Raw genomic sequence first — 25,485 nt, 5'->3', positions numbered from 1 at the left:
GCTGAGAGTGCCGCAGCCCGAGGGAAGCCGGCAGTGTTCACACCACCCATTGGCTCTTAATGGATGGATGTCTACCACAACAATGTGAGGAGGGGAAAGGTTAGCCACTCTCATCTTTTTATAGCTATTACAGCATGAGAGAAGCTAAAATAATAGAATAATGAAGTTGCCTTTTCGACCTGAAAAATGTACACTGTCAGCAAAGAAATATTAATCAAATTTCCTCTGAAAGAGGCACAAACATTTCAACTTGTTAGTTTCAGACACTGTGCTCCAAAACAGTCACAGGAAATTGAAACAGGGAAGCTTAATGCTAATTCTTCTTGGTGTTGTGGCTTTATTTAAAGCACATAGTTGAATAAGCGTAGACCTCATTATCCTAGTAATAATCCCGGCTGTCACAGTACTGGAAGATGGGATCATGATACACTATAGCTCACATTTGTACCATGTTTTCAGTCTTGGCTTGAGAATTGCTAAACTTTACTTTACAGAAAGTTGCAGTATAAATTGACAACTCACAGCTGAGAAAAGTGCAAGAAGGTCTTTACACAGTCTGCGGTGTCTTTCTTATCGTCACCAAATTCCATCAAATGACCAAAAACAAAGAACGCATCCCACTGTGTGTGTATCAAACCCCGCGCCCTCCCGAGGCGTAATATACCAACGATTTGTCAAGTCCCAAGGTGACCTTCTGCGTTCTTATGCTACGCGCCGGTTTATGGATGAAATCCAATAGAATGACGCTCCCGCGGTTTACACGTTCCAGCCTTGTATTCCAGCCCTAACCTTAGCCAGCACTTTAATGACGTTAGATAGTGTTTTCCAAAGTGATTTAAGTAAAACGAACATACATATGTGGGTTCATTCCAAACGGTTCTCATGTTTCCTCATTTTCCCGATCTCGTAATAAAGGGACTAGAGTTGAGGCTCAGGTGTGAAATGTATAGTTTTCAGGGTTTTTATTTTGTTATCGTTTTTATCATTAACTCTGTTTTCCTGGGTCTTTTCATGTGTGTTATGAATAAATCTTCTTTTTTTCGGTACCGGTACTAGTTTTATTTTGTTGTATTTATCCGCGACACCTTAAAGGCCGGTCCATGAAAATATTGTCGGGCATAAACCGGTCCGTGGCGCAAAAAAGGTTGGGGGCCGCTGATATAGCAGCATATAGGAGCATTCCTAGACTTCTGTTAGCCAGCTGGTCTGGTTATGGTCGCTGAATAAATCTTAACCCTGGCAAACAGCCAGTGTCAAAGAATTTATCAGCAAACTCACCTTAAAAACTAAACAGCACCATACAAGAGTCATTGAGCAAAATACACAAAAATAACAGCATAAGATAGAAACTGTACAAACAGGACAGATGTGAAGTGATCGTTGCTGCGTGGATAACAGTGGTAGGCTTCTGTGCTCACCCAGAGCTCCGTGCCTGAGATAATCGTATCATATCCTCTACGTCTGAAGCCGGAGCTTTTCATTCACAGGGATCATTTGTACATTTACTGGCCTCGTTATATATATGTATATGTTTAATATGAGCATTCACTACTCACACAGCATATATACATGACAGAAAATGCGACCCTTTCTGCTCAACTTTCTGCTTCACGTCTGTGCAGAGCCTGAATAATGCTGTGGGAAAAACGATGTAAGACTGTCACACAGCTGTGTACCAGTGTCTTAGACGTGCAACAAAAGCCCTCATTTTTGCACAAAAAGTAGGCGATGGATTGGCTGATTCTCTCAGCCTGCTTTGAATTGGTGTGTTCATTGTTGCCACTTTTTCCCCTGTTGTGCTAATTTGAATGAACAAAAGCAATTTTATTGTTCCTGTACTGAAGAGAAAAACAAACAAAGAAAAAAACAATTTAAAAACAGCTTCACTGGCACCCTGGTTACTGAAGGCAGTCATTGATCCACATCTTTGATTTGGCCAAGACTTCGTGCTGGACGCCTGTCCTGAAGAAACCCTCAGCATTTGGCCTCGCTTGGGTCTGCCACTAGGAATATACCGACGTATGCCTCCTTGTGACTGGGCCTTTCACATGAGACCCTACTACTCTGACATCTTTTACTTCCTACATAGTAAACCTGATGAGGTTATCCATTTAGTTGATGCAATCAGTGAATTGTGGTAGATTCTAAGACTTGATTTTCATCCACAATAAACTGGAAGAAAATTTAGCTACCTGAAGCAACAGCTGGCTGATGCTCCTGAAGTGGGAATGGTATTGTTAATATGCAAACTGCCGTGACCAGTAATCAGTGGCCATGACAATTTGCCTATTAAAACTGATGAAACTGAGCTCATGGCGCACTCTTGGTTATTGGTGTAAGTTTTGGTCATTATGCAAATGTGCTGTTGAAGAAACCTGCTGTCAGCTGAGACCGAAGAAGTCGTGTGAAGGAGTAATTAAAGATTCCTCTCACTGAAAACGCTGCGTCCAGATGAACAGAATGAACTTTCTGGAATGGTTGAAGCTAGGCTGAGAAGAAGGTGAGGGTCAGTGAGCAGTAGTGCGGCTTCCAGCTGAAAATAAGCACTGCAGATGTAATGTTTGCTTTGAGAGTGTTGACAGAGAACTATGTGGATCTAGAGAAAGCATACGATAGGGTGTCAAGAGAGGAGCTGTGGCACTCCAAGAGGAAGTCATAGAAGTACGTGAAGGTCTTGCAGGACATGAGGACAGTGAGATAATGGTGACAGAAGTGACTGATGAGTTCAAGGTGGAGGTGGAATTACATCAGGAATGATCTTTGCTGTTGGAGAGACTGACAGCTGAGGTGAGGCCAGTGTAGCCGTGAAGCTGCAGCGAGCAGAGCTGCACTGATTACAAGGAGCTGAGAATCACACGCAAGATGTGGTGCAGTGGGAATGTATATTCTGAAGAAAATCCTTATGTCACCGTTCAACCGAGCCAGTTATTAAGTAACCCGACATCACAACAACCAAAAACAAACACACACAAGTGTGTGCTGTGTAAATCTGAATGAGTAAGAAGCATCACCATCACACATTACCTGAGGCTCCAGATGGAGGGTTGTGACGGCCATGCTGGACTGTGGAGCAGTGAGACACCCCCCACCCCCACACCTCACCACCACAGCACACAAACACACATCAATCCATACAGAACCATCATACCTTAATTCAGTTTCCCCTGAGGATTCAGTTTCCAGTTGAGTCCTCTGCTAATAGATTGATTGAATTGTCAACACACAGTTTGTGCGCACACTGACTGACTGCACTGAGAAACTGCGCCAGGAGGCAGAAAGCAGTCCAAATCTGACCTCTGCCCTGTCAGACGGACTTTTCCCATCAATTTCTCTGTGCTATGTGTAGCCTAGATATTGTTCTTTCCTACTTGTAGCATATGGAAAGGCCCGAGGGGAAGTGAAGTAGACTAAGGGGGTCCTTCTGCCAAAATGGAACTAGGCCAAAGTTAAAGTGCTGCTTCCCTGCTTCTTAGTAAATAAAACTTTCACTTTATCACAGCGCATGTTGGATGGATGAGATGGAAACAGAGGACACCATGTTGACCACAGAGAAAACTGCACACATGAAAGACAAAAGAAGAACATGGGAGAACACCACATGTTTTAGAAACAGGTTTTACTCCACTGAAAGGTTAAAAATACTTCATTCGAAGCCTTCCCAGTGTTTCTCTAATTGCTCTTCTATCATCTGTGAAAGACTTTTTGTTGCAGGTGTTAAACTGATGTGAAAAGCATGTAATTGGCTATTAAGGCTGATTAGCGCAGGGTCTTCTTTAGCTTCGCTGACCTTAATTCCATTTCTTGCAGCTACAAAGAGTAGCACATGAAAAGCCGAGCACAGCGCTCTGCTGTGTAGCAAAGTACTGTGGATTGCATAACCTCGGGAGCCATCCACGATTTATATAGTCCAGATTAAGTTATGAATTTTATATTCTGAGAAAGCCGGACATCACACTTCCTGTCACAAGTCCCAATAGCTCCATCATGGGTAGAATTTGGGGGCACTAAATAGGTCTAAATTCCATACAGAGGCATTGTTAAGCCAAGTCCAGCCAAGTAACTGACAACCATATGGAAGCTAAGGTATTTACTCTATTGTTGGAAAAAAGGTAGAACAGTGATCACTCCCTAAACATGACACAGAGAAATCGTGCATTGAAGAAACCTCACCCTGAGCCTGTAGGCCAGGGGTGTCCAACTCCAGGCCTCGAGGGCCGGTGTCCTGCAGGTTTTAGATCTCACCCTGGGTCAACACACCTGAATCAAATGATTAGTTCATTACCAGGCCTCTGGAGGTCATTTAGCCATTTGAATCAGCTGTGTTGGATCAAGGACACATCTAACCGGCACTCAAGACCTGGAGTTGCCCCCCCTGCTGTAGGCATGTGGCTGAAACATTACACCAGGCACTTACAGTCCAAAGACATCAGTGTTAGGTTGTTTGGTGGATCGTAACTGGCTGTAGATGTGAATGCAAAGTAGATGAAGTCCTGTGTGGATTGAATAAATTTCTGTATGAATATTTGTGAACAAAGTAATGTGGCTGGGCCCAGAGAAGCACTATAGAAATGCAGATGTTCAGGTTATATTAACTAATGTAAGTTAATGTAACCTGAATGTCTGTGACCTGTTTGCCCAACGATCACTCAATCCAGCCAAATACAAATCTTACACTCTGCATTTCTCCCCCACACATAAGCACCACGAACACGTGGCCTCTGCTGAGCACAGGGACAGTGCTTGCTTCCCATCAGCTGAGTGACTTTGGTACAAGATGATGCAGTGCTATTGATATCGGTGGTGGGAGACCTCACCTTCACCACGCCCACGCATCGCATGACACCCTTCGTCTTTCTAGCACACACCGGCTCGTGCATACAGGGTCGCGCTCACTGCCATGCACAGAAGCCTTTTATAGAAGCCTTTAATACGCGCTCTCACACACAGACTGACACGGGTTACGTAAGGATGGCCTACAAAAGCAGCGCAGCACGTGACCTGCGTGAGATGATGCTGAACTCTGCCGAGGGTTAGGCCTGCCATCTCTTGCTCCATCTCTCTCTTACACACATGCACGCACACGCTCGCATATAAATCTGCACCCCTCCCCCGACTCAAACTGACATCACTGCAGGCCTCAAGGCTGCTCTCATCAGGCGGTTACTAGGCAACCGTTTCGTCCACAGGCACAACCAACGCACATTTAATCTGGGAGACCAGGAGAGAGAGAAGTACAAATATCCAGAGAAGAAAATCTGATGTTATCACCGCTTCTTTGGCTGATTCCAACATACCAGAGAAGACAGAAAACCGAGAGAGGGAGAGAGCTGTAGAGTGTGCACAAGAATGAGCGAGAGAGCAAAGGATGCAGTGACAGAGGGAGAGCATGTGTGAATCTAGGCCATGTTCTGTGCATTTCTGTTGCCATCTGTTTGACGGTCACAGAAACAGGAGCACCTTCACCCTCCTCGGGCTTCTTCAGATGACGAGGCGCTCTCTAGCTGCCTACAACCGTATATTCTGCTGCGGCGCTTGGCAGCCTTCTCCACCACACTAAGTAACGCAGGCAATGCAGGCAGATAATCAGAGACCCTGGTGTATACAACAGAGCAGGGTTTAAGCTGACACGAGAAACAAATGCATCGGTGCGACGATTGAAAAGCAGTTACAAATAACTCACTGACTTTGGCGAGAGCGCTGCAGTCACCTCTAACCGAGGAAACATCTGGCTCTTAGATCCAGTAAAGGAACTGATCTGAACACATTTAGGTTTTTATCTTGTAGAGAAGATAAAGCTCATCCTGTCTCATCCACAGATATCATCTCTAAATGCTGTTCTGTAAGTATCGGTGTTTTTGCTGATGAAGGCTTTAGTGGACCTCTGTGTAGCCACTGATGTGATTTTATAGGAATAAACGAGGTTTGCTTTTACATTTTAGAGACATTTTAAGGAATGCAAGATTCATTTGGGACATTCAGCCCCTTACATGCTGTTTCATCATTCTGCATTGAGTGGCTTTTCACCTGTGCAAGTGGTTTTTAACACAGGACATTTCTACATTTGTAGACCAATACTTTTAGTACGAAAGTACGAAAAAAAAAAGTGTCTTACCTTTTCTTAACTTTGATCTCTAGTACCTTACTGTTTCTATTGTTCAAATGACAACTGTACTTAGTTCCTCTGTTTGTCACTAACAAGCTCCATGTAGGCCAACCCTTTCTGCAACTAAATACTCTACATTTTAAACAGCATATCATTTTCTATACCATGTCACATGGCAGAAATACATACGATCACATAAGTGAAAACAGGCCTTTGATGGAATGTCGGATGATGAGGGAACCTACCTGTGAGAGTGGGAGACACAGAGGGGCATGAAGAAAGGAGAGGTGAAGGAACAACGGGAGACTGGAAAAAAATGGAGATGAAGCTGGAAAGGCGTGAGCTGGAATGAATACAGAAGTTAAAGGTCAACAAACACGACTTTAAGCTGCAGAGGATGACGATGAGGATAACACGACAGCGTGTGGAATGAAGCATGAAGGGAGGAACACAGAGCTGGACCTACTGGACCTGCTGCTGGGCATCCAGCTGCAATTACCCCAAATGGACACCGCTGCGTGGAGCTAATAGTGTTTATTAAATCAGAAAGCACAGTGCCCAGAGGAACAAAAACCTTCGTGGCACTCTCTACAAGTCTCTGATGAGTGATGGGATTGTTCATACAAAATGCATGCAAGCAGTGAATTATTTATCGTGCTTTTTATTCCCTCTCACAGGAGTGAGATGTGGGTTAAAAAAATGAAAAATGAAAAAACATGAGGTTGGCTGATTCAGGCGCAGTTTCCATCAAAATGTTGTTCCAGCTTGTGTCGAGCACAACGCTTGCTTTGCTAACTGATCATTCTTTAACCATCAACAGGTACAGCTGTGGTCAAATGTTTAGGCAGCGGCACCACTCACAAAACTAATTTTATATTTATTTGCCAACTAATGCCTTTGTGGCTGTTCAACAAACGAGCTACGTGCACGGTGCTCTGTGTTTCTCACATGGACATTTACTGTAAAATGTGCCAGCAAACAGAAGAAATGTGACATAGAGGAGGATTAAGCTAAATAGTGAAATAAATCAGGTAGTAGAGGCGTCATCTACTAACGGGAAGGTTGGTGGTTCAATCCCTTGGCTGCTCCAGTCTAAATGCTCAATATCTTTGGGCACGATACTAAGCCTACGTTGCTCTCTGATGCATCCATCAGTGTGAATGTCAGCTCAAAAGCACTTAACCATAGAAATAACTGCGTGTGTGGAAAAGGCGAGTAAAAAAGCACTAAATAAGAACCAGTCTCTTTACATTCCCAGTGAGGAATCCCACAGTAACTCTTCCATTAAATCTTCAGAAAATTCCCACTGCTACCACAATAAAGTGAAATCTCACGGTGACCAAATATTATCACAAGAAATGTTCAACATGGCTGACTGACGTCAGCAGGTGCTTTATTCTGGAATGTGATGCATCCATACATCATGCACGGATGAACAGAGTGTAAACCAGAACAGGCATACTACCATTTCAAACAACACATGTAGCAAAACCCTGCAGCCACACACAGTTCACAGAACAAGCTGATGTTCCTCCCAATCCCATAATCCTTTTGGGCTCTTCTGACAAACACAACAGCTATAATCAACAATGAAAACACAGGTAACAGCTGGAGTCACCGGACTACACAAAACCAAACTTGTCACAACAAAAACAGAAAAATGAGTTCAAATTTTCACTAATCACTAGTGCTGCCAGCGTTAAAATGACGTTAGCGCCATAACCGCATTAACGCAGCAAATGTCCGTTAGCGAGTTAGTGCAGATCGCCCGGTGCGTGGGGCTGGACAGCACATGTTAACGAGCTAACTGCGCTATCGTGTTGACGCCGTGCAGCCCCACACACGGGGCAATCCGCGCTAACTCGCTGACGGAGATTTGTCGCATTAATGCGGTTATTGTGTTAAGATCATTTTAACGAGACTAACGCTGACAGCACTACTTTTCACATATTCTTTTCACCACTTACTCTCTACTCACTGTCAAACTCAACACTGACATCATCATTCTACTCCAATTATACTCCTGCTCGCCTTCTACAAGCCAATCAGGGTTTATTCTGTGTGCCTTGTGTGTACTGTGGTCATCATCCAATCCTCCATCTTCATCATGAGCAACGTCTAGACTCTGGAGGGGGGGGTTCTTACTTATCAAATACTGCATCTTAATAAAGCAACTTCATGTTCTTCCAAATTGTCTTGGACTACTTCGGACTATTTTCAGATTTAGCCTAAGCATTCATGGATGCCTGGTTATAATCAGTGGTGATCAATAATTAGTGGATCAGCTTATAAGCCAATATGCATGAAATTTTACAGCTTTCTAGAAGCTAAATTAGACAGAAAATGTGTTTGCTCAGACTCTACAGTGAATAAAGTTCTTACGTAACTAAGCACTAACATGAAAAAGGTGCAAAATAAACAAATGACACATGAACAAAATCTAAACAACAGAAGATAGGAAAAACTAAAGTAAGGAATGACTTCACATACCTTGTTCCGAAGCCCCCTCTGGTGCCTGTTGGGGAGTCAAGGCTTTCTCCTGGCTTGTTTGGCCTGTCGCGATTCATATGCTGTAGAATGGTGCTCAGCTCAGTGATAACTGTGTTCTTGGAGTCTGGTGTGGATGGGGGGCTGCGTAGCTCAGGGGGCTGATCACCCCACAGCTTGGAGGTCCTTTGAGTAGGAGTCCTAGGAGGTTCAGAGGACGAGGGAGGAGGGAGAGGGGCCTGAGGCGGTGACCCATAAGACTCTGGTGGCTCTTCAATGAGAGCATCGTGATAAAGTGACGTTCTATTAATGACAGACTTGCTCTTGGGCTTTGGTGGCACAGGGGGCCGATCCACCAGGAAGGCGTGACCGTCTGCAGTGGCATAGAGGCTCTCCAAAGCACTGTCACAGAAGCCTCCTTCTGATGACAGGGTGGAGATGCTAGACACTGTGCTGGTGGTCTCCATGTGCTGAGGATCCCCACTACTGCGGCTGTCCACCTCTTCAATGCCTGAGTCACCTACCCCTGATTCTGGGTCAGGTGGAGGGGCATACGAGGGGGGCATATTGTTTGCCAACCTTCTGTGTTGATCAGTGACAGGTGGTGGGGCATGAGGGTGGTATGGGGGTAGAGAAGGCCCCCCATTCCGTCTCTGTTGCTGAATCATCTCTGCAATGGCACTAGCCTGGTCATCAGGAATGTCAATACTGTTTGCAAACTCCAGAGGTGGGGGGAGGGGTTCTGAGAACTCAAATTCTTCATCAATGTCAACTGAGGCCAGAGGGGGAGGAGGGATGCGAAAGGGCAGTTTTACAGGTTCGTCCATGGATTCGCCTAAAGGAATGCTCCTCCTCCTTAATGTGGGTGGCTGTGGAGTGGACAGTGTTGAAGAACTAAGAGGATCAGGCTGGTTTGGATCTTTCAGCTCAGACGGTCGGTTGCTGTCCTGCCCCTCGGCCTCTTGGTTGTTCGCCTTGTTGCTTATGTCTGTGCTGGTGTGAACCATCAGTAATCCAGCTGACTTGGGCTGTGATGTGTCTGCCACATCTGCTGGTGCGCTTTTCCTCTCTTCAAGTGCCTGATGCTGCCGCTCTTCCCGTGCTCCATCAGACTCGTACTTCTGCTCTGTCATTTGTCTTTGAAGGCCACCTCGGCCAGGCCGTCCCATTGTTGCCGTGGAGATTGCAGCAAAACTCGTCTCGATTCCAGAGCGGAGTTTGGTGTCAATAAATAGAGGCTGGTTGAGGTCAGGTTTGTGACTTTGCTGAACTGGCAGGGACTGGGCTTCATGCTTGGGGGTTTGTTGAACCTGAGGATTATTTTGAGACTGATTCTGAGGATGGTTTTGTTGCTCTTTCATGGCCCGGTCACGAGCTGCAAGGGCCAGAGCTAGTGGAGAATTAGGGTCCAACGGCTTGCCAGTGACAGGATGGAGGTAGGTTCCATTGGCCCTGTAGTGGCTCTTAGGAGGAGTGGCTGGGAGGCTAACAGGACTGTCCAGGTTGGGACACTGCCCTGTTCTAGTGTTTAGTGGCTCCCGAACAACTGTGGGCTCAGGAGTGTTGAAATCTGTCATATTTCCACTACCGCCACCAACAGGGCGACCGAGCTGCTTTGCTAAAGGAGGGGCTAATATCCTTTGAAGACGCTCGTCGCTGCTGAACATGCCTTCATCGATGGACTTGGACTGGCGAAGGCGAGGGGTTGGCGTGGGACCACTCAAGTCATCATCCCCGATGTCTATTGACTGGAAGGCAATCGAGTTCTTTTTTGCCTCGAGCCTCTTTTCGCGGTCCCGTACTGCTCCAGCAATAGCTGCTGCAAAGGGGTTGCTTAGTGAAAGGGGGTCTTCAGGGCGTAAACCTCCACTTCCACCGACAGCAGGTGTGAGAGGCGGGTGTTCAGGGGTTGTAGGCTCAATTTCCATGCTGCTACCCTGGCTGCTCTTGCCACTGCTGCTAGTGGATGGCTCCTTTACAATGATGGTGGGAATAGGGATAGAGGAGCATGTTCTTTCTACAGGCGTAGTAGGCATGGAAACTGGGCCTGATGGACTTGTTGGCATGTGACACGTCTTCTCTGGGCTGTCTTCCACGTTAGACTGCTTTACTAACATACCCTTCCTTCGGGCTGGTTTTGCTGGCACATACAGCGTCCTATTGCCCACCTCTGAATACGGGTTCTCAGGCACTGGCGTACGCCCCCGAGTTCGTGTGCTCTCAAAGTGCTCAGAGCTCTGACGGAAATAGCCACGCCTCAACGTACCGACGTCGGTGGTCCGGCTTATGGTCGTCACTGCATTGGGCGAGTTTTGGGTAAAGCTTGGTCGTGTTGTGCCATAGCTCTTGGGTGTAGGTCCAGCAGCTGAGTTGTAGGCAGGTGGTGAAGGGGGTGAAATGGCTGGGGGAGGAGGGATGTCCTCTGAGGTGTCAGGCATAGAGAGACTGCGTGAGAACTTGAGTAGGGGAGGTGTGAGGAATCCCTGTTTCTCATCCTCCGATGTACCTTGAAGAAATGGAGCAGAAGGAATAATTATCTCAGGACCTAGGGGAAACATCCCTTTGTTTCACTTCCTGCTTGGCCCCCTAGTTCCAAAAGAAATGCCTTCTTTAGCTCTCTCTGGATTTATTTATATATGCAGGAAAGGTTCCTGAAATTTGTGAGAGGCCAGATAGATGTGAAATGTAACTGCTGTTTCGACAGTAAGTAGGAATATTCTCACCAATTGAAATGTTCAATCTGGAAATCAGGACAGAAGTTATGTAGCTGTTATTACAGAAATAAGGGCAAATGGCCTGCTACTTATCCAGGCCTTTTCCACGCTGAACACTCAAAGCACGTTTTCAGTACAAGACTCATTCACCAAGCACACAAGCACCTTTTTCTATACCTTAGCCCGCTGTCTAACGGTCGCAAAACACTCACACTCTGATGAATGCATTGGGTGCAAACCAGCATTCAATAGCTTGCATGAGTACACGCAGACTGGAGGACCCAGGAAGTGAACCACTGACCTTCCAATTAGTAGAAGACCTGCCCTACCTGCTGAGCCTCAGCCACCCAGAGGAGCTGATGGCTCAAATTAGCTCAAAAATTCACATCAATTTCCTGTTTTTGCTAACATATAATACCAGAAATAAAGGTCTATGTGGGTAAAATCTATGTCTAGTCCAGTATCCAGTTTTAACTTTTACATTAAGATATAAAATTTGCACCAGAGTTTTAAGAGTCTACTCTGTAGGTACAAACCACAAAGCACCCACCGAGTAGTACCATTGAGTACCCTTGAGGATGCAGCCTCGTGACAAGTCTCTATACCGTTAACCCTTTCACGTTAACCCTTTCAGTGGTCACTAGGGTTGGGCGATTGGACGAATATATCGACTTTTTTTTAGTGCTGTCAGCGTTAACGCGCCGTCATCACGACTAACGTGATTAATAATTAACCCATCTGGAGCGCAGACGGAGTCAAAATCCCTGAAATGTCTCTGCCAACGCATTTGGGGCAGTTTGTCCAGAGCTTGTTCATTCTGCGCTCCAGATGGGTCGAGCGCATTAAAAAATTTAATCGCCTTAATCGTGATGAATGCTTTAACGCTGTGTTAATGCTGACAGCCCTAATTTTTATAATTTATAAAATTGTAAAAAAAAAAAAATTTATTTTTTAAATTATAATAAAAAATAATAATTTTTAAATTAGTTTGTCCATGTTTTCTTGTAATTGTTACAGTATTGATGGTATACTTGCACATAAACCACTACATTGGACACTGATGTGCTGCTCCATGCACATCAGTGTCCAATGTAGTGGAAAAGTACATGTTTAAAAAAATGAAGTTCAAATACAAAATCCTGTTTGAGGTTGTCATAATTCATGCATGAAAGGGTTAAAGGGACAATAAGGTCCTTAATTTTCAGAGAGTGTAGAGAAGAGTATGGCTATGCAGTTTGTAGATAGAGCCCTGAATGGATTACTGTGCAAAAAGAAGATAAAGAAGATAATTTCGTGGTAATTCTGATGGCACTGCAAGTCAAAAAACCTGAAACCAACATTAGCATGTATGACATCCCTCTAGTTCGGGAGTGAGAATGAGGTTTGAGCACATGCTTAATGACCTCCAATATTATCGCCTGAAAGCACACTTTGCTGACTGGCTCACTCTAATTTATCTATAATTAGCTTTAATATTGCTAGACCACAAAGAGCAAGTCCTCAGAGCATTAATAAAATATTATGACAAGCTAAAAGCACAGGTTACTGGACACTCACACACATATTTTTTACTGTATATACATCATACCTATGGACTTTTGCTTTTTCATAGTGCCCTTCTCAGGTATCCCCAGGAAGGCTCCTGGCACAGTGGGTGGCACCACAGCTACTCCTTGGCGGTCATGATATAAGGACTGAAAAGTCAATTGTAAATTATTAATATAACTAGGAATATATAATTGTTTCATTAGATCTCTAAATAACAATAACAGCATTTGCTTACAGGAATTCACACATTAGGATACATAACATATCGGCCAGGTCCAGGCATCACCTGCCACTGGCTGTGTTGACTGCTACTTGCAAATAGGAGGACAATTTTTCTGTTTTGACACTAGCTACTGATTTCAGGTGTTTTAAATAAAGCAAACTTTCAGAAACGGGAAGATGTTATCTTTCAAATGAATTCTCTTACATGCACTTTAAGATCAGCTCTACTTTTATAATATTTTCTTACACGTAAACTTAACCCTAACCTTAAATCGGCTGCTAAACATCAGCATTAGCCCTGAAGCTTTTACTACAGGAGCTCTAAAAGGACAAACAGTTTTTCATCATGGCATCCAGTCTGGGGAAGCAGCACAGGGTACAGCCACACAACCTGATACTGAACAATCTAATTTACAGTAACAGCGATCTGAAACAATGATCACCATAAAGTGAGTTTGCTTATGCTTACATTCATATCAGTTGGCGTAACCAAGCAGCGACTGGATGGGCGTGGTTTAATTGTGGCTATCTTCATGTCAACAGGTGATGTCTTCTGGGCATGGGTCATCTCTTCTACTTTGTCTGCAAAGCAAACCAAGTCATAATATGTCAGCACTGAAAAACGTGACAAGGGGCAGGAGTGAACTTGCAAAGCCTTAGTTTCAGATCTGATGGGTCAAATGCAAGCTACTCATTCAGTCATTTACAGTGACCCTTCCTTGTGTTTCCACACCGAATTGTGAATGAAACTGAAACCAAAAACAGTTGAAACTCTTTTTTTTGTGGGTGTGGGGGTATGAGGGAGGAGGAGCAAGGGGAAGGGGAGAGAGGGCAACTTTGATGAAATGCGCCTGGCATGTCCAGCCTTGGAAGCCGTGCAAGCTCTTTCCAAACAGCCGACTCAGCAGCATCATCCAGCTCTCAGGGTCGTTCCCTCGTTAAATGTAAAATGAGCAATGGATGTGAAAGCCTGCCAAGCTTGCCATTACCTTTCTCTGTGTTTTTATTGTTTTTTTATCTTATTTTTTTACTCTGCCTGCAACACGAGAAAGCTATCAATGGCAAATTTGGCAAACCTGAACTTCCCTCTGGTGTGTGATGATGCCATCAAATAGAGTCCAGCTAAAGGGTTTTGCTCAGAGAAGCTACATGCTAGCCCTGATCTCTCCTCTTACTGTGTCACCTGCCTACAACTGTCTAGGATGTACAAAGCTTCCATGCATCAGCGGAGTGATTACTTAGAGTGACTTGGAAAACAATCCTCTTCTTCTGCGCATCTATACACAGAGGAGAGGAAAGGGGAGGAAAGGAGCATCAATGACCTTAACTACGGTTAGAGGTAAAAACCACACAAACACACAGAAATAGCAGAAAGACGCACATTCCTTTTCACTCTCTCTCTGATCTGTCTCCCAGTTGGATCGCAGCTACAACCTATCAAACAACATGCAACACGGTTGCCCTGGAAACCTATGTGTGAGTGAAACATTTCCTAGAATAAACCTCCTCCTCCTCACACGAACACACACACTAACACACACAAGTAGCTTACAGAAAAATGCACACATGAAGAAGAGAAACATGAAACTTTAAAGGTCAGGTATAGTGAAAAAACACTGACTCACACTCATTTGTAATTCCTCATTAAGCCTCTGCCACTATGTATATTTTTGTGTTTAAAGCGTAAAAAGATTCTAGAAAGTAAACAGTGTATGCTTACTGCTGATAGTGTTGCAAATTAGGTTTGTGGGTCTGCCTGCAAAGAAGCACTGTGAGGTGACATGCCCCTTTAATCAAAAGCAAACCCTGGGAATGCTCAGCAAGAAGAATCTATAGCCTGTGATTACTACGACATTTAACCATGCACTAACAACATTTAGAAGACAGAAACAGCTGCAATCAAAACACTTTGTAAATCATGCAAATGCACTATGGGCGTAGCTCCATTTGGTTTAATTCGGTCGAAATGGAGCGAGTCAGAAAAGGAATCACTAAATACAACAGTGTTAGTTAATCACAGTGGGGTGGACTGTGTGGGAAATACGGGACAGAAATCAATCACTGGAGATACTAGATCAGACTGAAAGCATGCCCGCTGTAACTTACCACCTTTCTTTTTCCTTAGAGTGGCTTAAAGGATGACAAAAAAAGAGTCTTCAGAGCATATACACAGACTCAACGCTTTTCCCCGGAGACATGAAAAGCTGCCCTCGTCCCAAAGCCCTGTGATGAGGGCGGCTCATGAAAGATGTGAGAACTTCTTATTTTGGTCGTTTGATTAACAATAATAAGCACAATTCAAGGATCCTGTTCAGTACTATTAACTAAATGCTACTCAGTCGTCTTTCTCTAATATCTTCTGAATGTCTTTTCTGGCAGCGGTCCCCGACCCCCGGGCCTCGGACTGGTACCGTGAGTCCGTTTGGTGCCGGGCTGCGAGAGCTGAGGCTCGGGTGTGAAATTGATGGTTTTCAGGGTTTTTATCGTTAACTGGGTTTCCCTGGGTCTCTTCTCGTGTTGTAGTCGTGCGTCTTATTTTGAAAGAAATATTTACGTGTTACCATAGCGACCAGAGAGCATAAAGGGGCAGAGAGGAGGATGTTACTCTCAGTGTTGTTGGCGCATTTCAGGAGGACGCTGCTAATAAAGTTACACAATTACACAGTGAATTCACGTTTATTATTATATTTTCAAAACACCACAGTTTTTGTCTTGCTCGTATCATTTTATTTTGTCGTATTTATCCACGACACCTTAAAGATATTATCTGACATTTAAACCGGTCTGTGGCGCAAAAAGGTTGGGGACCGCTGTATCAGGTCACAGTTCCTTTTCCAAATGTCTGACCCAGTTCTGTGCTCCAAATTTAAGCTAATTCCTACAAAAGATATAGTGATATAGTCACATGGCCAACTGACATTGTTCCTCCTAAGTTCATGAAAGAGGTTTTGCCTGTCATCTCCCCCAGCTTCTCTCTGTCATAAATAATTCTCCTTCATCAGGCTGCATTCCAGATTACTTTAAAGCAGCCAGTGTGTTCTCGCTGCTTAAAAAACAAACCCTAATCAGCTCCTAAATCTTAATCTAGAATTTGGCTGAGGTTTTTAAGGTAAACATGGGAGGGATAGCATAGGGATAGCATGCTTTTTCAGGATGTGGGCCCAAGCTCGTTTAAAACAGTCTGAGATAAAGAAGAAAACTGTCCTATCATCTGGCCAAGAGAAACTGAAATTATTATTAGGAAATTATGGAAACAACTTCCTGGATATGATGACATGATGGTGTGATCATATTCAGTTTAAATGCAGTCAACTATATATCTGTATATATAGTTTTTTTATTTGCATGTGGTAGCCAATCAGAAGAGTGTTTGGTGAGTGGGAGGTGGGAGCGAAAAAACGACTTCATTAAGAATAAATAAACTGATGCAACCCAGCATCACAGCAAAACGTGTATTCCACAGTGTCCATTTCACACTGTGCCTCTCCAAAATGTGAAATGGACACTCATGCATGCACACATGCAAATGCATTATACATTTGAAGTCAAGAAGTCAGCAGTGAGTAAAAAATGTATGAAGTAGATTCTAAGGTTCGTAATTGGCTGAAACGATGAAGCTAGGCAGCTAATGTGTATTTACATTAGTGCTGTCAGCGTTAATCTAATTAAAAAGACGTTAACGCCATAACTGCATTAACGAGGCAAATCTCTGTTAACGAGTTACCGTAGATCGCCCTGTGCGTGGGGCTGCATGGCGTCAGCGCGGTCCAGCGCCACGTCCAGCCCCACGCGAGGGGCGATCCGCGGTAACTTGCTAACGGAGATTTGCTGCGTTAATGCAGTTATGCCGTTAACATCTTTTTAACTAGATTAACGCTGACAGCACAAATTTATATGTAAATGTGTTAGTTATGCCTGTTTAAACACAAATAAAATATCCCCCCCGTGCTGTTACTGCAGCTTAGAGCAACTTCTGCACGGACACAGTGGACATGTGTGTCTACTGCACATTTTGCCATGATATCTGTCTGATGAGCTGCACATAGACCAAGTGTAAGACAAATAACAATTATTTTGGACCATGTGCGATGCTGCTTTAGTCCAAAGATTAAAAAAAAGGTTAAAAGTTCTAACAGGTCTCCTTTAACATGTGTCTGCCTAACAAGTCAAAGTAAGTTTGGGTTTGCCAGCAGATCAGTTTGAATCGAGCAGCTAGCAGCAACCACAGCAAGCTTTAAAAAACCACATGCAACAAACTGCATGTATCCACGTCCTCTGCAAGCAAACCAAGTTCAGCGTGACATCAGTCACAAGTTATTACTTCCTAAATTCTGTTTAAAAACCTTTGGCTACAGTGGAAAGAGATCCACCTGCTGCTGTTTGTTGTTTGTCTACCAAAGGATCAGCTCAACAATGATTTGTGTCATCACGGTAACGACAGGTGTCATCACCTCAGACTATAATAAGAAGGGTTACAACTTTAACATCAGGTAAAAATCAAACATCCAAAAACCTTTCTTCACCTGGGAAAGGTAGGACATTTATGCGTGTGAGCACTCATAAATTGATTGTTTGTCCTCTTCTAATGCTCCTTTCACATTTCATGGCTGCCCTCCTTTCAGGCCTGTGTCTCCTTTGAACGCATCATCTCAGAAACTCTAACTCTGCTGTTTGTCATGAGGCGTCAGGACAACACAAAACACCTCTAAAATGTACATCGTACTAGTGCTGGGCGATATGGAAAAAATATTTATCACGATATGAATTATTTTATATCACGATAACGATATATATCACGATATACCACCTGACCTGTGGTCATCTGGAAAGTACGCAGTCTGTAAACGAGCGCAGAGGTCTTTGTTAATGACATGGATGGTTACGCTCATGTAGGGCTGCGTATCTCTGCTCGTCCATATGTCAGTCGTCAAGGCATAATGCACGATACTGCAAACATCCTTCTCTACTTTGGCAACTCGACTTTACTGAAGTGCTTAGGACCGGGCATAACATACCTCTGATCAAGGACTTTGACGAGGTCACGAAAGCTGTCCTTCTCAGCTACATAAACAGGGGCCATGCCTTTAGAAATGTATAAATGCCGTCTTGCATTTATAAATGCGAGACGGCTCCTGTGATTTGTTTATGGCGCTGGGACGTTTTCTCATACGGCGTGCCTTGTGCGAAAGACTGCTGTATCTTCAGCTGGTATAGTTTTTCTTTTCCCAACTTGCTCCCGTCGTTCCACAACTTGGTTTAGCTTGGATTTTCTGATCTTGAGTATTCTTTTTCGTGGACCTTCTGTAGGTGATAGAAGAGATTTGTTGTGTTGCCATTGAGTGCAGGAACAATTTTATAGCATAGCTTGCAAATGGGCGTCTTCTGCTCTGTGTTGGTGCTGTTGAACTCAAAATGTAACCAAATCACAGACGTACCCCCTCTTTTCGGTAAAAGTGCTTCTTCTTGGGCTGCTTGTGTAGCTGTGTCTGCCTGTTGCATGTCCGGGCATGAAACTGCAACCTGTCGCTCGTCCATCGTTTTGAGTTACCTTAAAGCATGTTGCAAATCCGGGTGCACGTAAAGCAGCACCATGTCGCAAAACCACAAGAGGGAGTTTCTTTGTGAAAAATATAATTTTTTATACTTTATTTCTTCTTGCATAAAGTTAAGAGTATGTATAGTGAGAAGACAACACTAATATATTTGCCACAGGCTATTTAACCCTTTAAGACCTACCATAGAACCAAGTCTGCCAGAACTTATCTTTATATTTTTACATGCTGTAGTGCCATTTGTGGGAGCATTTCCAGTTGCTATACATCAATACAACCATTATAGCCCAAATTTTAATAATACGTATGCATTAAGTCCATAGTAACTACATAAATTGCAAAAAAGTGCAAAAAAAAATTGAAAATTGTTTTTGGGGTTTTCTTTACATATATTTCTAGTTAGAGAAATTTAAGAGGCTTATCCCTCAAAACTGCAAATACAAAAAAGTTGCACAAAATAGTTTCCCACCACAGGAAATTTATTTTGAGTGTCTTCATAGTTTTATTTTTGAGATACACTAATTTTTATATACTGCAGGAAAAATGAAAATAAATATTATAGTGCAAATTTGCAAAAAAAAACAGCATGTGCATCAAAATAAACTATTTCCAACAGCGTAATTTGAGTTATAAGCGATACAGAAAAGCATAAAGTCAAACATGACTTTAAAAAAAACTCCAGCATAGGCTTATAAGGCCCTAAAGGTAAATAAAAAACATTTTCTGTGAAAATGACGTCACTTCCGGTTCTGGCCAGTTAATGGCGGACATGTGATAGTTCGCGCTGACGTCTATTCCAACGTAGGAAGTGTTATGAACAACTGATCGGATCGGCAAAGCCTGTTTCTGGAATATTATGTTTTTGTTGCTGCAAGTGCTTTTTATGCAATTTTTGCAAAGCCATATGTGGAAGGAAACCGTGACCGAGGACAAGCTGATGGCATAAGATGTAAGTACAACTCCTCCGGTTTCATATGCAAAAAAAATTATTGCGCTAGCTTACGCGGTTCCGGTTTTACAGGGATTTACGCAAAACGGAGCGTGCTGCTCCGACCGGCTTTAAAGGGTTAATGATATATTTTATGTAATAATTTATAAAATTAGGTTAGAAACGATAGAAAGGCACAATAGACACTTTTCTATTGTCCACACAATATATATCGTCATATCGCCCAGCACTACATCGTACACACGGACAAACAGAAAGACGAAGACGATACAGTCACACTAATGCTCTTTTCACTCGTTTGCTCTTTGCAGCAGAAGCAACAAGTCATGAGTGTGGATGAGTGTGGGCATCCAGAAGCAAGAGCACTTCATGCAACGGAGGAGAGGAGATGAGGGAGGAAAAGCGTTTTTCTTCTATTTTCTTCTTTAAGGCAAACTAAAGTGACCAGATGATGGAAACGCATATTGCATTAGTCTGAACGAAAGCCTCAATCAGCCACTGTGAGCAAATGAATATGAAGTTGGGCATAATGGATGGCAGAAGGTTATACAGCATTATCTGCTTACCTTTATCCACTATTGAGAGATTAACCAACCATGAGAAAGAGGTACAAAAAAGATCTTCTGTGAGACACTTGCTCCCATTTGCCATTGTGAGTTACCAGAGTCAAAACTGCAGCTCTTACCGAGTTCCTCGAGTTCAGACGTCATCGACTTTGAGCGCATTGACAGGGCTGTGGTGGGGGCTCTCTTTGGAGGTGGAGGAGCTGAGCAGAGAGAAACAGACATGTGACCAAAAGCAGGCAGGTCATCTGCAGTGATCTGGAGGCGTCACACCTTTTCAGGTAAATCTTTAATCGATCAGTCAAATTTCACTGAGGGAAAAGGATCAAATTAGAAATATTTTCTGATGATAGGAAAATATAATAGAGTATCAGAAAAACACAGAGACAAAAGCAATATTCTGATCAGAGATTTTTGACAAACATTTAAAGGTTTGCTTATTTCCATGTGTAGATTTTGTCTAGTTTGTATTAAAACCACCTGGTCTGACCTCTCGTGTTTGCTGTTTGTATCCTAAGCACAGAGTTGGTCCGGTTTCTCATGGTCTTTGAGGGGTATTATTACACAGTCCTTCTTTCCCCCCCAACCAGTTTCAGTAGATGACCTCCCTGATAATGGCTTTGTTGGAGGTCTCTTCCTGTTGACCTCTAGCTGACCTCTGTTGGTCTCTAGCACTGTGACCTCACATCAAGGAGATCCTGCTTGGAGTTTTCATGTTTTCACCATGTCTCTCCAGCTTCCTCTCACAGTCCAAACACATTAGCTAACTGGTGATTATAAATTTATAGTAGGCATGAATCTGAGCGTGACCGGTCTGTCTCTATATGTGTGCACCCTGCCTCATGCCCTGTGACAGCTGGGATAGGCTCCAGCTCCTCCCGGGACCCTGAATTGGAAAAGTGGGAGCAAATGGATGGATGTTTGGCTATTAAAGAGGATTTGCTTTACAACACATAGTGCGCTGAGATTTCTTCTAGCTATACAGATAATAGTGAACTAAATCATCAGTCAGTGTGTCACTTTAATATTTTAATACAGGAGGTACATCTGTGATCAGGTTCACACAGCACTGTACTACAGCAGGCTGTATGCTACAGCTGTGCTCTGCTGCTCCTCAGCTGAAGCACCTCATGACGATTATATTCTCGAATCCATGTCTAAACACGACTGGCAGCCATTTTCAGTCTCTGTACCTTTTTTGCGTGCTGTGTCCTCGGGGTCCAGATTCCGGCTCACTGTCACCACCTTAATCAGGAGCCGGTTGCCTCCCTGGCGGATCATGTTGACCACCTGTCGATGGCCCACCTTCACCACATTCTCCTGGTTCACCTGCCACAAACAAACCAAAAGTTTTCTTATCCTGCATCTTTGCTCATGTTATTAACTGCGTATTTATGAACAGCACAAACATGTAAACACTGGACCGACACCTCAGTTTTGTGTGGGAGAAAACTGCTGCTCATTTAAATCTGAAGATGCAAAATTCAATACAAAAGAAACTGTGAAAAGTGCAAGTATGGCTTCACAGTGCAAACCATCATTTTCTACTGGAAACCAACCAGACTGGTAAACTGTCTCTCCAGCCACCACATCCACTAGTTTGATTTAAAACGTTACTAAAATGTATTTTTATTGAACACACTGTGTAGACATATTTCAAGCAGTTAAAGCGAGTGAGTCTCTGTGCTAACAACTGTGCCATGAGCTAGTTTGAGTCAGATGTTCTGTCTAAGGACATAAATGTATAAATGAAGATCTACAAAGTTCAGTGACTGACCAGCACTGATCTTCTCTACAGCTGTGGCCAAAACTAATTTATTTATTTGCCATTAAAAGATTTTGAAACATATTAAATCCTTGTAATTCTTCTTCACAATATCATAGAAATGTGTATATAATGTTCTAAATTAAAACCTGCAAAGTGCATGAAAAACAAACTTGTGCCGTTGTCAAAACCTGTTGAAAGACCGGCTGGTGTGAACCATTCCTCGATCACAAAAACTTTCATAGAATTATAAAAGCAGCTTTGAGACGCATGGAGCTGAAAAATGTTGTGTTAGTCTGCAAACCGAGAAGCTGTCTAAATGAAGGAAATTTAGGAATGTTGCTACTTTGCTTTAGGATTTGGAATCTGCAAAGATCACATAATTACAAAAACCACTCAAACACCTTTGGAACAAAATTCTGTTGAAAGCAAAATATTGAGCTTTGTGGATAAACGCTTGTCATGAGAAAACAAGATACAAATCCTGGTAATTACCCAGGGTTCACCCACGGGCTGCATACAATTCTGTTTACACTTAGCCTTAATCAAAGTGTCTTGATGCATGCTCAATCATCCAGGTAAGTAAATCCCAAAAGGTTGATTCTGTTCATCTGGACGTAGCTCGTCCAAAACCTCCAAAAAGTTTACATTTTGTCTCGGGGACTTTTGTCACAGATAATTTCCCCAAAAGTCTCGGTGATGATCAAGATGCTTTTGACATCTTGCCAATTTTTGCCAAAATCTCTTTCTTATTGCTGAATCATGAAAACTGACCTTAATGAATTAAATAATCATTCTGTATTCACAGGGGTTATTTTTAATGTATATTAAAGCTAGTTGGATGATCTGAAACATTCAGGAAAGGACAAATACTTTATTTCACAGCAACGTACAGGCCAGAGTTGTACAATCTCCTTCTACATAACAGTGACAGACAAGAGAACAGACTTCTTACACCTCTGTACGTCCAAATAAAAGACAATGAAACCAGGAAATTGATTAACAATTTTCAAAATAAGCAGCTGAAGGAATCAACAAAATCTTCATGGCTGCAATATTCATAAAGGAGCCTGGCTGCTGCCCTCTATGTTTCTCCATGTATACGTCATAAACATCAGCTCATATAATAATGGCTCAAGGACACGGTGAGAAATCTGAAGCTTCAATTAAAAACAAAGAAACAATTTGGACTTTTTGTTCTTGGAGGAAAGCTGTGATGTCTGTGACACAGCTGTGATGGTGGCTGTACAAAAAAGTTGGACTTTTAAAGTGGATTGTATTATTATACCAAAACCGCTAACTCCATCAGGGCAAGAGTACTGAATCACAGTTTGTTGCAATTTGTTATCGAGCACTTTAAGTCGGTATCAGTGCTGGATTTTCATTCTTCTCTTAAAGAGGAGAACGTTCCATACATCAAGAGAGATGCCCAGAAGATGGCTAGCTTTATATGTTAGTAAACATTCCCAGTGATGGATTTTGACCTTTTTATTTCCACCTAAGACACCGAGCCATGGGGCAGCATGGCGGTGGGGTTGTTATCTGTTTCTCTGTGTTAGCACTGTGCCAGGGTGTTCCCCAGCTCTTGCCCTATGGTAGCTGGAGTAGGTGATCCTGATAAGGTTAAGTGGAAGAGAATAATTGGATAGTGAACCTGACTTTTATGCACTTGTTCAAGCACAAAACCGACTAGATTTCTCTCACTGAACATTAAACTATAAGCAAAAGCAGCAATAGTAACTCTACTATGTTAAAAGTGTTCAAAACTTTGTAAAATATGCAAATATATCTTGTCTGATTTTGAAATGTTGATTAAATAGTGATAAGTTATGTTAGCATTTTTACACTACCTATTTCACTGTATCTGTAAAATCACACTGATGATACTTTGATGTATACCTAACAACTAAACACAATCATATCACAAACACCCCAAGATGTCAACTGAGCCTCCAAACTCCTCAGATCAGACTGCTCCCCTACCCATCTCTCAAACACCATCATAAAGTTCGCGGATGACACCACAGTGGTTGGACTCATCTCAAGGGGGGATGAGTCGGACTACAGAGATGAGGTCAACAAACTGACTGAGTGGTGTTCAGTTAACAACCTCCAACTGAACACCACGAAAACTAAAGAACTTATCTTGGACTTCAGGAAGGGCAGAGCAGACCCGGCCCCACTTTACATTCACGGGAACTGTGTGGAGAGGGTACACTCCATGAGGTTTCTGGGCGTGCAGATCTCTGATGACCTCTCCTGGACTGCAAATACTACGGCGGTGGTTAAAAAGGCCCAGCAGCGTCTCCACTTTCTGAGAGTGCTCAGGAGGAACAACCTGGAGGAGAGGCTGCTGGTGACATTTTACAGAGCCACCATAGAGAGCATCCTAACGTACGGCATAACAACATGGTATGCAGGGTGCTCAGCTGCGGACAGGAAAGTACTGCAGAGGGTCATCAACACAGCCCAGAAGATCACTGGCTGCTCTCTGCCCAGCCTGGAGGTCACTGCAAACTCTCGGTACCTCAGCAGAGCTGGCAATATCATCAAGGACCACTCTCACCCCAGCAACCAACTGTTTGAACTATTACCGTCAGGCCGACGGTACAGGTCACATAAAACCAGGACAAACAGATTCAGGGATAGCTTCTTTCCCTGGGCCCTGTGCTTCGTACGTCGCTTACTACATCCAAGATCAAATGAAACATCCAAGACCAAACCATCGCACTAACCGTGAGCTCGCTAATCCGGTTCCCCGAACACACCTGTTGTTGACGATTAGTACAGCTGGACGCAGTAATGTGACATCACTGGGTGTCGTAAAAGGGGCTACGCATCGATAGTAGAAACATTGATCGGCAACCCGCTGATTGGTCGGCGAAAATGTCGAAGGAGTGCGCTCGGCTCGGTATTTTTCGGCAGCAGAGCAAGAACTCATGAGTGCGGGATTTCAGGAGTTTCAGAGTTTAATTAAAACGCAAGAGAACACTGCAAAGGCTGCAAAAGCAAGGAGAGAGGGCTGGCAGAAAGTTGCTGACAAATCAAACTCGTAGGTAATTTAATAATAATAATAATAATAATGGATTGGATTTATATAGCGCTTTCCAAGGCACCCAAAGCGCTGTACGATACCACTATTCATTCACTCCCACATTCACACACTGGTGGAGGCAGCTACGGTTGTAGCCAGGCTGCCATATCGCGCCATCGGCCCCTCTGGCCAACACCAGTAGGCGGTAGGGTAGATCTATCATATGACACTATATTGTCCAATATCATATGGCATTATATTATATTATAATATGTTATATTATATCCCCTTTCACATTAGAGCCACAACAGGACCCACTAGAACATGGGAACAAGTAAAAGTGGAATATAAGAATATTCTACAGAATGGTAATATTTATCACTTATATTGCTTTTCGTCTCTTGGCAAGGTAATACTGGCCTGTAATACTCTGTTAGTTTGTTCATAACAGCAACCAAGAAAAGGGCAGAGGAAAAAAAGACAGGTGGTGGTCCTGCACCCCCTCGTCAACAAGTTGGTTAAGTAAATAATACCCTCACGGGAATATC

General features: G+C 43.3%; 1 protein-coding gene across 4 annotated transcripts in view; it reads right to left on the bottom strand.

Annotated features, from left to right (window-relative positions):
* shank2b (SH3 and multiple ankyrin repeat domains 2b) overlaps positions 1-25,485 on the bottom strand; it is a 312,524-nt gene that overhangs the window by 8,078 nt on the left and 278,961 nt on the right. For 2 of the 4 annotated variants that reach the window (XM_076886830.1, XM_076886831.1), the window contains exons 17-22: positions 21,332-21,467; positions 20,261-20,341; positions 15,181-15,204; positions 13,544-13,656; positions 12,893-12,998; positions 8,594-11,096 (exon numbers count right to left, since the gene is read on the bottom strand). In XM_076886830.1, the coding sequence (XP_076742945.1) occupies positions 8,594-11,096; positions 12,893-12,998; positions 13,544-13,656; positions 15,181-15,204; positions 20,261-20,341; positions 21,332-21,467 (2,963 nt within the window). The remainder of the gene's footprint in view (positions 1-8,593; positions 11,097-12,892; positions 12,999-13,543; positions 13,657-15,180; positions 15,205-20,260; positions 20,342-21,331; positions 21,468-25,485) is intronic. The other 2 variants (XM_076886835.1, XM_076886836.1) reach the window with 1 other exon arrangement.

Source organism: Maylandia zebra, linkage group LG1, assembly GCF_041146795.1.
Source record: "Maylandia zebra isolate NMK-2024a linkage group LG1, Mzebra_GT3a, whole genome shotgun sequence".
Lineage (NCBI taxonomy): Eukaryota > Metazoa > Chordata > Actinopteri > Cichliformes > Cichlidae > Maylandia > Maylandia zebra.
Note: the sequence above shows the minus strand (reverse complement) of the source record. Positions and strands in the feature narration are given on the sequence as shown.